This window comes from Vigna radiata, chromosome 4 (assembly GCF_000741045.1).
Source record: "Vigna radiata var. radiata cultivar VC1973A chromosome 4, Vradiata_ver6, whole genome shotgun sequence".
Lineage (NCBI taxonomy): Eukaryota > Viridiplantae > Streptophyta > Magnoliopsida > Fabales > Fabaceae > Vigna > Vigna radiata.
This window is the reverse complement of record NC_028354.1, coordinates 13,711,912-13,729,230: the sequence shown is the minus strand read 5'-3', so window position 1 is coordinate 13,729,230 and position 17,319 is coordinate 13,711,912. Positions and strand designations below refer to the sequence as shown.

Genomic DNA, 17,319 nt, shown 5'->3' with positions numbered 1-17,319 from the left:
ATTTTCATTTGAGTTAAAAGAAAGTTAAAATTGATTTAAAAATAATTATGATACACTTGCAGATATTTGACTAAGATAATTTCACTATTTACTATATTTTCATTAACCTATCTATCTATATATATATAATACATTATTATTTTGATTTCATTCGGTGGGACGAATAATATTAAGTGGTTGTGGTCTTCATTCGGTGATATTAGAGCAATATATATATTTTTTAATTATATTTTTTACTTCATTTATTGTTTGTATTTTAATATTTATTAGATAAATTTTTAATTTCTATTACAAAAAAATATTTTCAATAAAAATTAAAGTAATTTCATATATAATTATAGCCATAATTTTTTTAATGAAAAAAAAATATTTCAATAGTATTTTTACAAACTTTTTTTATAATTTGATAAAAAATGAGGATATTTCCATTATATAATTATAATATTACTGAAATTAAAAATAGTGTCTATAATTTTTTTAAATATACACTTTTTTTTATAATTTTTGTAATACTTATTAACATTATTTATTTATTTATTGTCATTTGACACAAATATGTGCATACACATATCCACCACTTTATATATATATATATATATATATATATATATATATATATATATATATATATAAAATATATTTTAATAAAAATATTAAAAAAAATTAAAAATAAAATATATGCATGAACTACTTTTTAGAAATTCTCTTATATAATTTATTAAAATTTTTATTTTTAAGTTGTATGTAAATTCATTTTGATTTTTTAATGAAAATTCATTTCATCTTTTTCCTCTATAAATTTAAGTTTCAATAGAGAAAATCACATAAAAAAATATCTATACTTTTTAGAATAAATACTAAGAAAAAGATAAAATTATTCCTCTGAGATAAATTATTCATAATAATTTATAATTGATATCACTTAGATTAATAGAAGCTGTGTAATAGAAATGGACACATGTCTAATGCTACCCTTACAGGGATGCCTTTCTCTGGATATATATGTTCCAAACACCAAATATTTTCCACCATGGCTAGGAAGAGACTATTTGCAACAAACATTTTAGAGACAAAACAAACAAACAATCTCTACACTAATATCACAGCATTACAACATCATTTTTTCTTATTTTGTGGTAGCATTAGTCATCCCAAGTTCCTTGCGTAGCTCTTCGTCTGGCTGCAAGGTATGCGGAATAGCACCAAAGAATCTTCTTGATACCTCAAACCCAGAAGCTACATGATGCACATATGCTGATGCTTCATCCACTGTCTGCTGCAAATTTAATGAGGCACTCATAAAGACTGAAGAATTTCTTGACAACCTTTTATCTAATGGTTTGTCCATGCCAACAGCCTTAAGAAACCGATTTGTTGCAGCCTCCCAAGACAGTTCACGTCTCTCAGCATTGGTAGGCTGTGCAGGCTCTTCAGCTAGTGCCTTGAGTGTAAGTTTAACAAATTCATTGCTGTTATCATATGTCCAACAATTTGAAAACCGCTTGAAAAATTCGTTTGAGGGATGATTGGCACACACAACAATTTTGCCCATGGCCAAAGCCTCTGCTGTTGTTGTGCAAACCACATCTGTTGTGCTTGGATTAAGAAACAATTTGTAACTGGCATGCAGGAAATGAAGTGGAGTGTAGTGTTAGCATACATATGTTTCCCTTAGTACTTACTAAATAGGAATTTCATTTCAGATAGGATAATTAGATAGACTATACAAAATATTTAAAAAAAAATGGAAGAAAAGAAGAAAGCTGACTTTTATACTCACAGTTGATGATATGGTGGCAAAATATTATAGACTAAGACATTATCAGCTTATAATTACATCTATGCAATACTCAAACTATCTAAATCTTAATATGAGCAAAGTTGAAGAAATGACAAACTGATATCTAAGAGAACAAACAATATGACAAGACAGAGGCAAAATTGGCTGTTTCTAACAAATAACAGAATGATTTTCTTACTTCCAAACTAATGTTCACAATGTGCAATATTTCTTGTCATATTTCAACATATTTCTCTTTTTGGAAGGAGATTATCATCAAATCCTGTATAAAAAGACTAAAGGGTTCGGAGGAGCTCATAAGGATCAGAAAACTACCCTGTATGAAAATCTAAATGAGAGATTCTTGTCTTTTAACCAAAAGTGACTTACTTAATGTTATGGTTTCAATATTTGATCAATTAACTCCAATTGAATATTAAAATGCAGATTTCCATTTACTTCTTTCCTTTCCAAATTAAACACCACTGTTTTCTTACAAATAACTAAAACATTTAACATATTTAAACAAAATGAAAGTCAAATGTGATTATGTATGCAGATCAGTAGGGAACTTACTCATGAAACAGAGGATCTGCATGATCACAACCTGGATAAACTCTAACTGCCATTTGCAACTTTTCTGCAGCTTTCTGAACTTCTTCTGAGTCCTCTCCACTGCCAAATAAATCAATCTCAAGTTCAGATAACTCTTGCTGATGATCTTGAAGAATGCGGAGCAATTCTCTATATCCTTTGCTCCATATCATCTTCCCAATAAAGTAAGCACCTTTGGAAAAGGCCTTGACTCCCTCCTGTTGTTGCTCCCTCTTTTTTTCACCAATCTCAAGAAATCTCGGATTAACACCATGAACATTACAGATGATGGACTCGGTGTATTCCTGAGTGGCAGCAGATAATCTAATAACCTGCAATTATTCAGCTAATCAGATCTAAGAGAACAAGCATGCAAAACTTGCAAGCTTATGATGAACATTAATATTATTTTCATGAAAGTTCAAAAAAAAAAAAGTCTCATTCTCATCTCTCATAGGATGACACTAGGAGACTTAGAATAGATCCCAGATCCCCAGCCCAAGCCATGCTATCCAGAATGAACTTTTAATTCATCCCACGAGTCACCCGGTTAATCAAGATGTAGAAGTCATAGTAGGCATAGGACCAACCACCTTTTTTTCAAAGTAGAAGTCTGAGCTAGGGACAGGAGCCCGGATCCATCATTGCGCCTTAGATTCGAAGGGAATGGATTACTGACTCGATAAAGTGAGGGGAGTTGACTAGANTGACTTGAACAAGTTTAGTTCTTTCTATGCTACTTTGAGGACGGCTTTTGTTAGATTTTTATCCAGACAAGAATAATACACTATGAAACATCATGAAAACCTTTTCTTTACCTAAGCACAGCATGAACATGTGCATGCCTATCAAACAGAACTGATCTATTCATTTAGAGTTAAAACAATCACCAGTTAAGAAATCAAAATGGACTCCACATTGTATCACATAAAGTCAAGTCAATTTGTGAGAAAAACAAACCAAATTAAAAATATTGTTTGACTCCAACAAATGTTCAAATTTTGTTCAGTACCTCAAATTCATGCAAACATGGGAAATTACGGATACTTACATTCTTTCAATACACACACATACCAACACACTTATATATTAGGTAGACAATATATATTCGTTTGAATATCATATCCACCAGAAAACGTGCATTGAACAGTATCAACTTAGCTACCAATGCTGATGACAAGAGGAACACTCAATTTATCTTTGCAGCTAAAAATTGAAAACTAACACAATTTCAAATTTCTAGCTTTACTTATTTAAAAAGCCAGAATGACAAGGTAACATTGAATACAGATACTATTTTTTTATAAGGGTGTAATAACTTGCCTTGTGACAATATATACCAACAACCCAATTGTTTAAATGTTTCAGCAAAAAGGCTTGCAAGATTCCATTATTCTCTCTCCTCACGTATTCCAAATAATTTGTGTGAATTATCCCTATCACTAGCCTGAATTTAGTCTTCCATCTTTTCCCATGGTGAAACCATGTTAAGTGTTCAGGCTCCTCTAGCACAGCAATATCTGCCACTTCATCAGGGATAATTTCTGAAATATCTCCAACAGCAAGAATGCTCCTTTTATCTATTGAAAACTACATTAGAAATGTCGAACAAATTATCACTACTTGTTAAAAGTAAAAGCTGATAGATGTTCAAGTCTATTAACAAATAGTTTTACATAAAAAGAAATTATCACCTTTCCTGGATAGAACCGTATGCTGAAACCAGGACTAAATCCAACTCTTTCCTCCACCCATTGACATATATACTCCTCATGTTCTTTGGGTGAAGCAAATGTGATATTGTTGGGATATACTAGTCCTTGATCTTTCAAAGTTAACCAAGGGATCACCAAGGTAACATCTCTTTCCTCACTTTTCCAGAGATATACAGCGCGAAACAGTGGATTCACAGCTGTTCCTGTCAACCACGGAAGGCTAGCAGTAGTAAAAATTGCAATATGCTCTTTCTTATCCATATGTTTCTTGTTTAGGTTCAACTCACAAAACTCATCATGTTTCAGAACTCAAATGCAGAGAAAAATCACCAGCAACATACAGCTTTAGAGGATAACTAAATGATCAGTTAAACTGCAAAATGGTAAAAAATATATTATCCGACATTTATTATACACAGTGCTACAAATAAGAAAGAAAAATAAATCGAACATTAGCTGAGACATATGGATAACAATACACATTAGTGCATATAATATTACAAATTTAAAAGTATCGGGAAGCCTCCAAAAGTAAATGTTAGGCACATTAGTACCACCCATTAAAGACAAAACTTATCAAAAAATAAAGTTATAATTTCACAGAAAACATATCCCCACCACCTTACATAGATTAAAAGGTATTTAGGTATACTGCAAAAAAACCATGATTAGGATTTAAAAAAGGTTGGTGCTGCCTGGACTATGAAACTTTTAATCGTACATGATCGATAATAACAATTAATCATCGTGCATTTGACATCAAAAGGTTTCACAAATCCCATTTTTCTTAAAAAGAATTATATTTTACCCATCACAGAACAAATTAGAGGAAACAAGAAAAACCATAATCCATACCATTCATCAGAAGCCAACACTATTTTCTAAAAGACTTATTAGTATTCACTGATTGATTAGGAAGCACCCAACAAAAGCATACTTCAGAAATCAGTAATACCACCTCAGTTTCCAAAACCAAAATCCACCCAATCGAATCTCATACCCTTATGGTTCCTTTCTGTGTTTCCAATCCAGATCACCCCAAAATTCAAACTTGCGTATAAATTTTGCTAAATATAACATCAAATGAAAAAAAAATGATTGAAAGGGTGGAATGGTGGATAAAGAGTGTACCTTGAAGGGGTCAGGGGTCAGGTATAAGGGTAGAAGGAAAGAATGGTAAGGAAGGGATCTTAGAGAGAGAAACAAGTTGGTGAAAAATGAATGGCAAAGAGAGGGAAACGATGGGAATTGAGAAGAGGGAAGATACTCTCTCTATTATGAGGAATCCAATGCATGCTTCCAAAATTCTAGTTCCCTTTGGGACCAATCCCTGCACAAGCCAAGCTTAAAAAACAACAAATCAATCCTCAATTATTTATTGTTATATAAATTGTATATCATATATTATCAAAAATAATATCATATAGGTAGATTTCTTATGGAAGCGTTATACTTATTTAACGTGATTATAATTCATATTTTAACTAAATTAGTTCATCACACCATAAAAGAGTTATTATATATATATATATATATATATATATATATATATATATATATATATATATAATTCTGGCAATACTTTATATTCTTTATTCATTGAATTAATTCACCAGTAAATAAATATAAATCGTCTATCAATCTTCTTGTAGTTAAATTCTTCAATTCAATAGGTGATTGAAGGAGTGACACTAAATAATATTTGATTGTACAATAAAAATAAGTGAGGAGTAACTAATATAATTGTTGTAATTTAAAATTTAATTTAATTAGTGAAACTCTTAAAAGTTTTTAAAAGAGAACTAAATATGATCCCAAAAATTATTATGGGTTGACTAATATAAATTTACAGTGTTAATTTTTTTTTTCATTACATATCTATTAGGAACAAATGTGTAAGATCCAAATAAATATATAACAAAAGTTATAATTTATTCTAGGAGTTAACATAAATAATAAATGAGAAAAAGTGATGAATAAGCGCTCAGATGGATAAGAATATATAAAATATCATATAGAATTAAAAAGTTGTACATCCAGCAAGATGTCAGATACAATTTACAAGCTAAAACCGAATGGTTGTGGTAACAGTTCATGACCAAACGGTATTACAAAAGGAGTATTTAGATCGAACGATGTTACATCATACTTAACCGAACAGTGTACTAATAATACAAGAAAAGAAACTACATTAAGGACCGAACGGTCCGGCACCGCTTTCGTGTAGAACATCTAAAGGCTGATCAATTTGAAGGGCATCCTCTGAAGTATCTTCAATTATGTCGTCTGCTCACATCCAAAGGATGATCATCGCAATGAAGAGAACAAAACCGGACGGCCAAATACCGAACGGCGACATAGGCAAGATAAAACAGATAAGGGTAAGCTTATATAAATTTAATTAATCATTTCCAACATACATATAAACATGAAAACCAAACAGTACAATCAACGTTTCATTCCAAAAATCCTCACATGCATAATTATTATAACTGACCACTTAGACACTGTCCGGACTGTATGAACTATGTAGTTTGACGTCCATAGCACCCGGTGTGGTGTAGTAGCTGCCTGAACTATCAGCTGCCACCCGAGGTTAGTCCTACAACGATCATCTGATCTTATGACCGCGGACCTCCTGTCATTCCCAGACATGAATAACCTTTCTCTACATGAGAAAGCGTCATACTTTACCAACCATTAATCAACCATGAGATATTCCTCCAGTGGAATTCTCTTGCTTAACCAAATTCAATCCAATCTTACACCATCACTTCCAACGTATTAAAACAATGTTAAAGAAATGACTGAAGGGTCTAACATGAAGAAAGGAAAACGGAATACCCGTGGAAACCAGACGGAAATCATTAAGAAACTCATAAATAGAGACCAATTAGATTTAACCAATGAAAATCGAACGGAAATCAATAAGAAACACATAGATGGATACCAAATAGACTTAACTAATGAAAACCGAATGAAAATCAATAAGAACTCATAGATGGATACCGAGTACTCAGTCTATGACCAAGCACTTCAAGGTCGAACGTTCAGTATAAGACCGGACATTTTAAAAGTGTGAAATAATGATAGAAACTTGAAACCGAATGCTTCATGAGTTAAGTGTTAGTCTAATACTGAACACGTGCAAGACCGAACGCTCTTTAACCGTATTATATATATATGGTTTAATACCTATTTTGGTTCCTCTTTTGGGAGGGTTTGTTCAAAGTGATCCCTCCTTTTTTCAAAAGTTCACTTTAGTCCTACCTTTCGCAAAAACTGTTCAAGTTGGTCCTTTTTGGTAACGGCGTTAACTTGACTAACGGCAGAGCTGCCAGGTGGGTAATGTCTGATAATGTGGCATTGTTAATTGTTTTAAAAAATATATATAATTGTGAGGTGTAAATTAATATAATTAGGGTTGGATTAAAAAAGGAATTAGGGGTAATCGTGCCACGAAGGGGATTGAGAACTTGCAGCTTCTCTTCTAGAGGCTCTATTGCTGGATGTTGTTGTTGTGGTTGAAAAACACCCTAAGAGAGTAAAACTCAATCACCAGAATTTATTACGCCATAGCGTTGTGTGAGACAGCAGAGTGGAGAATCTGAAACCCTTATTTTTAGTGATGGGAAAGTGAACTACATGGGAGGGAGTGGGAAGGGGCAATTCGCAAAATTGGCGAATCAGGTGATGATAGCGTCGACAATGGTGGGGTTGGTGGAGGGAATGGTGTACGCGCACAAGGCGGGGTTGGATGTTGGGTTGTACCTGGAGGCGATTTTCACCGGCATGGCCGGTTCGAAGTCGCTGGATTTGTACGGAAAGAAGATCTAAAAGAGGGATTTTGAAGCGAGGTTTTTCGTGAACCCCTTTGTTAAAGATTTGGGGATTTGTCTGAAGGAATGTCAGAATATGGGGATTGCTTTGCCTGGTTTGGCTCTTGCTCAACAACTTTATTTGTCGCTTGAGGCTCATGGTGAAGGATATTTGGGTACTCAGGCTCTGATTTTGGTACTCGAGCGACTCAAAAATGTCTCTCTTCCTCCCTCTGATGCCTGAAATCTCAAAGCAACCACTCTCTCTATTGTCTATTACTATTTCACTTCCACTGCATTGCCCTCTCCACTCTGTTGTCTCACGCAACCTCCACCGCAACCTCCACCATCTGACGACGAAGGAACGAAACAACCTCCCTTGACGAACCACGAACCTTGACGAACTGCGCACACAATTTCAATCTTCTGACCCCAATTTCAATCATGCTGACGAACCCTAAACTGACCCCAATTTCAATCCCAATCGCAATCGAATTCGAATTACCCCAAATTCAATCAATCTTCTGTAAGTTCTCAATCCCCTTCGTGGCGCGATTACCTCTAATTCCTTTTTTAATCCAACTCTAATTATATTAATTTACACCTCACAATTATATATATTTTTTAAAACAATTAACAATGCCACATCATCAGACATTACCCACCTGGCAGCTCTGCCGTTAGTCAAGTTAACGTCGTTACCAAAAAGGACCAACTTGAACAATTTTTGCAAAAGCTAGGACTAAAGTGAACTTTTGAAAAAAGAATGGACCACTTTGAACAAACCCTCCCAAAGGAGGGACCAAAATAAGTATTAAACATATATATATATATATTAAACCGGGAGGGAAAGGACTCCCTTGTCTTATTAAAGAACCAGATTAATTAAAGTAGTTAACAAGAAAAATCTAGGTCTTACAAGACCGACAGGTCGTTAACTGATCGAACGGTGAAAAAGGAGAGGACCGATCGATCCTAATGACCTTCGATCACAGATCTCAAAATTTCTAAGTTGAATGCATTTCACTAAGTTTCCAACCAATATCAAATAATTCATGCGACAACATACAACATTTCATCATACCATTTAAATCCTCAAACATACAATAAATCATACATTCAACCATATAAGAAATTATAGTTAAATTTTATAAGCTTCCCTTACCTCTAATTTCAGCTAAACTTCTAAGGTTCTTGACAGCAGCTACTTCTATAGTTTCCAAGGTCCAAATTCTGATTACAAGGTAACAAGTTCAAAGAAATGGCTTTGACAGTCACATGAAAACTTAAAGTGGGTGCGCATGCAAGAGGACCGAGAAGCTTCAAGAGTCAGAACACTTACCGGTTCAGAATGAGATTATGATCGGTGCAATTAGAAGAGCTTGGTACCGGTAGCAACTAATCTGAAAGGAAGTATGTGATCGAAGGAGAAATGGTGATAAAAAATCTAGAGAGAAGGTTGGAAAGTTTAGAGAGAAGGAGGAGAAAATGAGATTTCTGAAGGTTGAAGACGAAGAGTTTGCATGCAGAAGTGGTGCCCTCTTTTGAAAATTCGACTTTAAATATGACCACCAAACTGGCCGCTCGATCCACTTACAACATGCCACTTGTCTTCCACTATCTAGAGGTTCTCATTCTCTTTGCCGCCGCACAGATTACAATGACGGGAAATTAATTGCACTACACACCTTGTCTCCCATTAGCCGAGGGAGATCCAGAGAGCATGACACGTGACTTCCACTAAAGGGAAACATTAATTGGGGTGTGACAAAATATCTATATAAAAAAAAAAATTTCTGATCATCCCCTACTTTTATCTTGAAGTGTTGCACGGATTACAATAACAGAAAATTAATTGCACTGCACACCTTATCTCCCATTAGTCGAGGAAGATCCAGAGAGCGTAACACGTGACTTCCACTAAAAAAACATTAATTGGGGTGTGACAAAATATCTATATAAAAAAATTAATTTTCTGATCATCCCCTACTTTTATCTTAAAGTGTTATAAGAACTCATATGGTTGTAATATTTTATTTACATTATCAATTTTGTAATTTAAAAATCAATTTAATTATTAAACAATTCTATTGTTGGAATTCTTAATTTTAAAACCTTAATCCTATCAAATCAGTTTGTTGTAATGAAAAATTCTTTGAAGACACGCATCTTTTATTTAATATTCTTCTTTAAGAAAAATTAAACCTTATCATTCGAGAGACCCCTAGAATATACTAGTTGATTTTTCTAATATACAAGTGTTATTTAAAAAGAAAAAGAAAAATACTAGTGCAATTCATTTTGCTTTTTTTTTTCCGTGAAACCAGTGACAATCACATTTTCTGTCTGTTGAACGTTCGGTGTTCTTTTTTTCTGTTTCACTTCACTTCACTTGCATCTCATACGACAAACCCGTACACGAGAGAGTACTGAAATCACCATCTTGCAGGTTCAACGCACGTACCCGTTAACTCATTTCAACGCTTTTCCTCAAAGTAGAGGTAAAGGTTTCACCTTTGTCTTGGATTTCATCAATCTCGTCTGTTTCCTTCAAGTTCTGAGGCAACTTCTCTATCTGTAGGGTCTAAAGCAAATGGGTACCCATATTTCTTTTTTGTAATTTTTGTTCTCTAGGATGTGATTAATGGTTTGTGATGTTAGTGTTTGTTATATTTCTTCTGTCGTGATTTTAAGGTTGCCCATTAGGTCGTTGTTTGGAGTTATATTTCGAGTTTAATAGTGTGTTATTAGGGAAAGCTACGATAGATATTTGTATTTTTTTGAGAGATGTGAGTATAAGGGCATTTGAAAAAGCTGCCCAGTTTTTTGGCATTTAGAGTTTCCTGCCTTGTATAATCCAGTTGAACTAACATGAATATTTAATGTGGGAAATGTCTTTTTTTATCTCAATTTGCTAGCCTTCTGAGATCTGAGGTTTCTAATTTCACTCTAGAAGACTAGCCTTATGGATGTCTGAAGTAGTTGCACTAGAACAATGATGTTTTGTAGTTCTTTTCGAGCTAATGTTATTTTATTTTTGCACCTTTCTTCTTACTAGTTTGTGGTTGAAGAGATGTTGATTGGTCACGCAGATCACATATCGGAGTCTAGGTCATTTAAGGATCAGATAGCTGACTCTGGGTCTGAATTAGTTGATGATGAAGAGGAAGATTATTTGGAACAGATACTGTACTCAGCATCCTTTGAAGAGCTTGCAAGCAATAGCGTTAAATACGACACAGTCATATGGCTTGCTATATCATTGCTACTGGTGTTGGCTTGGGGAATTGGCCTTTTTATGTTGCTTTACCTGCCCATGAGGAGATATGTGCTTCAAAAGGATTTGTCTTCTCGCAGATTATATGTTACACATACTGAAGTGGTTTATAAGGTATACAAGAGTTGTTTTGCATAATTGTAATGTTGTGATATGAAATGCGAGTTTGTTTACGGCAAGTGATGTTTATTCCCTTTTTCCCTTGGTCAAGGTATCAAGGCCTTCATTTATACCATTTTGGGGGACCGTAACAATTGAGAGGCGTGTACCTCTTTATCTCGTGATTGATATTATTATTGAACAAGGTACTGATGCAGGCACACCTGAAATCTTTCTTGCACCCTATTTGAGTACGCTTTCTTTAAGATAATTGATCTTACCTTCTTGATATGTTTCGTGAGACTTGAATGTGTGTGCGTGTATATTCATCCTCCATTATTGCAAAGAACAATGAAGTGTTCTTCTAGAAAATGGTTTATATTTTTAGTCTGTTGATTATGTTGTGTGATTGAAAGGACTGATACGAATGCCTTTCTGAACTCTACAAATTTTAAATTTTGAAATAAATGTGTAATAAGATTGGGATAATATTTTTTTGTTTTTGAAGACTGACACTCTAGCACATCAACTTTTACTCACAATTTGAGTTTTATATCTTTCAAAGGAGTGAGAGGGACTATGGGGTTTTGAATGGCTAAAACTCATTAAATACTCATAACGAAGCACATTTTAGCTTGTGCTTAAACCTTACCTACATTATGTTTGTTATGTCTTATCCTTTTTTCTTTGACTTGATTTTCTCATTTCATTGTCCAGGTTGCCTGCAGTCTATATATGGTATTCATACTTTTCGACTTGAAAGTATAGCACATGGAAAAGCTGCTCCTGTAGATGAGCTACAAGTTCAGGGAGTTTATGACCCGTCACTTTTGAGAAAGGTGAAACAAAATGTTTCCTAATATGATTCTTTTTATTTTTAGAGTCAGATTTTAATCTTCAGTATCATTCTTTACATTTACCCTGTAGGAATTCTTATATCATTATCCTGCAAACTACTAACATAGGGGTGCCATCGTCTTAAAATGCTACAATTGGTTTGCAGATGATCATAACAGAGGCTTCAAAGATCACACAAGATGCAAGTACAACTGCGATGCATGCTGCTCCAATCACAGATGTGGAAAACATCACTCGTATGCCAGCAGCTACTGAGGGATCAGTTGATTTGAGATCACCATCAAAAAGTCTGAAGGTAGTGCTAGACCTCCTCTAATGCACCCTAACTGTTAGGATATAATGTGTGCAGAATAAAAGGAAATAGATTAGGAATTAGTTGTTAGTTGGTTAGGGGGGCCTTTATAAGAAGGCATGGAGGTCTTGTGTCAGGGTACTTTTTGATAATTTTGTAAATTGAGTTTTGGCTCTTTGTGAAGGGGAAAACCCTTGGAAGAGGGAGTGCTCTCCTATTCTTGTATTCTTTGGTTGCAATAATAATACAGTTCTGTTTCCGGTGAGTGAGTTTGTGCTGTTTTGAGTGATAGTTAGACTTCTTGACTAAAGAAGCCTAACACTCGCAAATTCACCCTTAAGGGGTTGGATGAATGCTGATCTGTGTACCTTTAGTAACTTTGGTTGTTAGTTTTATGATCTTTGAGCTGGTAGGAATATGACCTTTGATTAACATAGAATGGTTTGTAGCCATAAGTGATCTTTGTAACAGTTGATTTGATTAACACTGAATTGTACTCATCTGCAGACGGCAGGCTCATCGCATGCTTCACTGGAGCGCAGAGTAGCTGGAGGGTTGCTGCTTACTAAACTTGAAGAAGTCAATAAATCAGTAAAGGTTTGTGTCTTCTCTTATAGAGCATAATTCTATTGAAGAACTTCAGATTTTTCTCACTCTAACTAGATAAAAGCACCATTTCTAAGTTTCTTCTTGCACTAGGGAACCAAAACATAACCGTTTCTTCACAAAAAATTATGTATTTGTTGACCATTTACTGCTTTCAACTTCATTAGCATGGTCTTATTTAATAAATCTATGTTCTTCCCTTCCCTCAAAAATCACCCCACTGGCATGAGTGATTGTTTGATCACAGTAACGCAACAGAACAGCATTGTTCAATTCTGTTTTAGATTATATGCATTCATCTTTAGCTGACTAGTTTTTATTCTGTGTTTATTTTGAGCAGAGACTTGAGCTGCTTATTGAGAAGTCGCATGCTTCTCCCTCCATCAGATGAAGGCACCATAGTTTAGCACTGCAAGAATTAGATTGAATTGAAAGGAGTTTTCAAATTACTAGAACCTTATTTAACTATGGAAATAGTAAATAATGATTTCACTACGTTAGTGCAACTTAGTCACTGCTATCAATGATTGACACTAGAAAATTCCGGCTGAGGATTGTAGATTTTAGAACCTCAAATTTTGATTACTATTTTCTTCCATTCTAGATTTTTGATTGTATATAGCCCAATTGGTATATACCAAAAGCTTCTATTGGTTTTTTCCTTCATATGATAACTAAGTTTTCTCATTGCTTCCATTCTTATTTTGTGTCTTTATTAAGCATGATTTTGATTCGTCCAAATAAAACTCCTATTCACACAAGATGGATACCTATCTAATACATTTTCGCGTTTGTAAATTCATGCATATATCTTAGAATTCCACAGGAAGTATTACTCTTTCCAACTCTATTTCATACAATATACATATCATATATATATATATATATATATATATATATATATATATATATATATATATATATATTTTGTTTACACCTTGTCATAAATAAAAGGTTTACTTGCTTTACATTGTAGTTTAGATTGTGTTCTTTTGATACTCTTCTTCAAACCTTAATATCTCATTTTGTAAAATCTGTCAAACTTTATTAATTTTTGCTAAATTTCCTATTTTATTCTTTTAAAACTATTTTATATTCAAAACCCATCATATAAACCCAATATATATGAACATAAAATGATAGTTAAGGGGTTTTGGTAGGAAAACAAATGGATCGAAATATATTGAAGGCTGAATAAAAAAAATAAAAACTCTTGCCCGAAACATGTTATAATCAATATTTATTTTTTAAATTAAATTGAATAAAATTACATGAAATTCCCCTGAATTTGTAACCTAAACATGCTTAGCTCCACTCTTTGCAATTTCAAAATGTATACTTATTTTTTAAAATTGAAAATAATGGTTTATTAATCCAAAATATTCACTAATTTTATTAATAATAGATATCTATCAGAAAACCTTATTAACTGTATAGTAAAATCTCTTACCAACTATTTTTCTATGGTAGAGTTGGAATCTGAAACTATGCTTATCTGCTTTACCACGAGATTGAAATTACACTCTAACTTTCGAAGAATGTGAAGTGTATTTAGTCTTTATCTACGCTAAAATAGTGTTTTCCATGTAAAGAAGAACATATAAATTAAGATTAAATAGGTTTTTTGTTTTTTAAATTTGGACATAAAATTAAAATTTATTAATATTATAAATTTTAATATATTTTAATTTCTAAATTTTAAAAATAAATAAATATATTCTTTTTAATTTAATAATATTAACATATTAAAGAGTGTTTCATGTTTAACTAAAAATATATTTAAGTCTAGAAAGGATCACTGTAGAGTTGAAGCTATTGGTGCACTGCAAACAATGACAGCCACCAATTGTATGTCAAAATCGTACGACATTAACATGTGGTTAAAATCGAACAAGGAATTTTCTCACAAGAAAAGATAGAGACTAACTATAATATCCTAATACATAAACTGTGTTCATAATCTAGATGTTTGTGTCTTGTTTATTAAACAACTAAGAATGGCTACTTTTGCTACTCTTCATGGCTTGAACAACTCTTTTCCTCGATCTCAATTCCTAGGCCAAGAACACCTTTTCCCTCTCAAACCACCACCTTCCACAGTGCATCCAAAAGCTCCACCAACTCATGAAGTGCTAAAGCTACAAGCCAAGTTCAACATATTGGAAATGATGGGAGGGAGAGGACTGTGCAATGGGGAAAAGGGTATTCAGCAAGAGCTGAAAAGACAACCTATTGTTGTTGACCAGCCTCCACCCTCATCATCAAGTACAAAAGAACAAGAAGAAGATGAAATTGGTGATGAAGGAAGTGATGAGCTTCCAGCAGATGGTTTTGAGAAAGAAATGATGGGACTTACTGGGGGGTTCCCTGGCGGTGAGAAAGGCTTGAAAAAGTTCATTGAGAAAAACTCTCCTCCAAAACCAGATAATGTTTTCACCATCTCATCCTGAGAGGACCCTTTCTGAAGACCAACCAAAACAAATTTTCACTTACATTTGATCAGTGTATCTATATACATATCTGCCATTCTGATTTTTGGCATTTCATACTTGGATGAGGTTTGCCATCTTTTCTTCTTCTTTGATCTTCTTGAGATGAGATTCTGATTTTTGTACTGATAGTTTGCAGTTCATCATAGATATCATACATGCATGTAGCTTTATTAACAGTTAAAAATTTAGTGCATCTAAAGTTCAAATTCTTCTTTTATTGCTGTTGTTTTGTTTTTGAGTGATGTTATGATTGTTCATCTATGAGCTCTTTGGTCAATAGATTAGCAAAGTATAACATCATGTTCTTTTTACTCGTTAGCTTTTGGATAACTGCACTACCAATTCTGATGTTAAAGAAGTAACAGAAAAATGTGATCATTTTCTTGGACTGAATCATTAATGCAGAATCTTTCCAAGAAGAAAATAGAATTTATTCTAGAATTATCAGTAACTCTAGAATCCAATCCTGTGCTCTTTCTATTATTTATAAACTGGAATCATTGCATCAATTATGTATACCTTTTAGTAATAACTAATGTGAATGCAAATATTTAAATTTTCTATCTTCAAACTATGACAAAATATCTCTGGTTGATTCATAGCCAAAGTCCAAAAGTTAAAATTGTCCTTATTCTGTTCACCACAAATGTGAAACTGGTGTCCTATGTTTCTTTCTTCTGTTTATAGGATTGTTCAAGATAAGGGTTATCCACTTTATCATGTGTGTGTCTCAGGAATAAAACAAGTTTGTGTTGAACATGCTTGAATCCTAATTATAACTTGTTCAATTTTTAATAATCTAAAACTGATTGCATCTCTAGTTAATTGCTTAAAATATAGTAATTATGCATGTATGACTACATATTTTGTATAGCATTTTGAGTGTTTATGAGCCATTAGTTTTCTTACAAAAACTTCCTCAAGCATGCATTGTGTGTAAACATAGCCAATTCTGGTAGATACAATAAAATAAAGTGTTCGTCTTTTTAGGTTTTTTTTTTCAGTTAGGTTTCTGAGTGATAACATTTTTATTTAGATTCTCTATTATATTATATTACTTAGGTTGTTTGTAAGTTTATCGATTATTATATTTACATTCATTTTTTGTTCAACATATGGAAAAAATAATTAGTATAAGATCAGCCATCAAAGTCAATGCTTAATAACATCAAATAAAACTTGAGTTATGAACTTATTTTAGAGTCATTTTTGAAAGAAGTCTTATATTTAGTAATAATACTTAAAAAAATCATTAAAACGAGTTCATATGAAATAAGATATCTTAAAATTAATCATGTTTTTTATAAGAACTTCGGCTTTAACACTAAAATGCAATTTATCAAAAACAAAAATTCTAAAGCAATTCAAATGTAAATGGAAACAAATGTGGGTTCTTATAACAAATTACTCTTGCATAAGAAATTGAATGTCACTTTTTAATAGATTTTGCATGGACCAAATGTTAATTACTAAGCACAATTAATACAAAACTTTCAAAAGATATCAAGTATAATAAATTACTTTAAAATATAATTAATTATTCCTATAACATTTCATAGAAATAATGTATATATAATTTATTATGATATTCTTTAGAGTAACAATATAATATATATTATATATGATTATGAAATTTGATGTAATAAATGATAGTCAATAGTTTAAACAAGATTAAAAAAATCTCTAGTTTTCTTTCTAATATATATATATATATATATATATATATATATATATATATATATATATATATATATATATATATATATATATATATATATATATATATAT

At 32.7% G+C, this 17,319-nt stretch overlaps 3 protein-coding genes across 6 annotated transcripts; 2 read left to right on the top strand and 1 right to left on the bottom strand.

Moving 5' to 3' along the window:
- Positions 1-895: 895 nt before the first annotated feature.
- On the bottom strand, positions 896-5,439 carry LOC106759514 (digalactosyldiacylglycerol synthase 2, chloroplastic). Its single transcript, XM_014642717.2, has 5 exons — positions 5,221-5,439; positions 4,069-4,462; positions 3,698-3,964; positions 2,357-2,706; positions 896-1,619 (listed from the first exon to the last, which is right to left on the bottom strand). The coding sequence occupies exons 2-5, from the start codon at positions 4,348-4,350 to the stop codon at positions 1,127-1,129; spliced, it is 1,392 nt and encodes a 463-aa protein (XP_014498203.1). The 5' UTR covers positions 4,351-4,462; positions 5,221-5,439; the 3' UTR covers positions 896-1,126.
- Positions 5,440-10,208: 4,769 nt separating this feature from the next.
- Positions 10,209-13,726, top strand: LOC106758869. Of its 4 annotated transcripts, none has more exons than XM_022779849.1 (7): positions 10,209-10,408; positions 10,966-11,298; positions 11,396-11,534; positions 12,001-12,122; positions 12,287-12,436; positions 12,941-13,030; positions 13,380-13,726. In XM_022779849.1, exons 2-7 carry the CDS (start codon positions 10,981-10,983, stop codon positions 13,428-13,430), a joined length of 870 nt encoding a protein of 289 aa, XP_022635570.1. In that variant the 5' UTR covers positions 10,209-10,408; positions 10,966-10,980; the 3' UTR covers positions 13,431-13,726. The 4 variants fall into 4 exon arrangements, with proteins under 4 accessions (XP_022635570.1, XP_022635572.1, XP_022635571.1 ...); XM_022779851.1 differs by having other exon boundaries at positions 10,209-10,504; positions 11,000-11,298; XM_022779850.1 differs by having other exon boundaries at positions 10,209-10,504.
- A 1,175-nt stretch (positions 13,727-14,901) lies between these two features.
- Positions 14,902-15,713, top strand: LOC106759077 (NAD(P)H-quinone oxidoreductase subunit S, chloroplastic). The gene has a single exon (XM_014642090.2). The coding sequence runs from the start codon at positions 15,037-15,039 to the stop codon at positions 15,487-15,489; it is 453 nt and encodes a 150-aa protein (XP_014497576.1). The 5' UTR covers positions 14,902-15,036; the 3' UTR covers positions 15,490-15,713.
- Positions 15,714-17,319: the final 1,606 nt, after the last annotated feature.

What these genes read in the sequence shown, in the direction of transcription:
- LOC106759077 (XM_014642090.2), top strand. Translation starts at nt 15,037, where the DNA reads ATGGCTACTTTTGCTACTCTTCATGGCTTGAACAACTCTTTTCCTCGA.
- LOC106758869 (XM_022779849.1), top strand. Translation starts at nt 10,981, where the DNA reads ATGTTGATTGGTCACGCAGATCACATATCGGAGTCTAGGTCATTTAAG. An exon ending in ATACTGAAGTGGTTTATAAG is followed by an intron (nt 11,299 to 11,395) that starts GTATACAAGAGT and finishes CCCTTGGTCAAG; the next exon opens with GTATCAAGGCCTTCATTTAT. An exon ending in CACCATCAAAAAGTCTGAAG is followed by an intron (nt 12,437 to 12,940) that starts GTAGTGCTAGAC and finishes ACTCATCTGCAG; the next exon opens with ACGGCAGGCTCATCGCATGC.
- LOC106759514 (XM_014642717.2), bottom strand. Translation starts at nt 4,350, where the DNA reads ATGGATAAGAAAGAGCATATTGCAATTTTTACTACTGCTAGCCTTCCG. An exon ending in TACGGTTCTATCCAGGAAAG is followed by an intron (nt 3,965 to 4,068) that starts GTGATAATTTCT and finishes TTTCTAATGTAG; the next exon opens with TTTTCAATAGATAAAAGGAG. An exon ending in TTGGTATATATTGTCACAAG is followed by an intron (nt 2,707 to 3,697) that starts GCAAGTTATTAC and finishes GAATAATTGCAG; the next exon opens with GTTATTAGATTATCTGCTGC.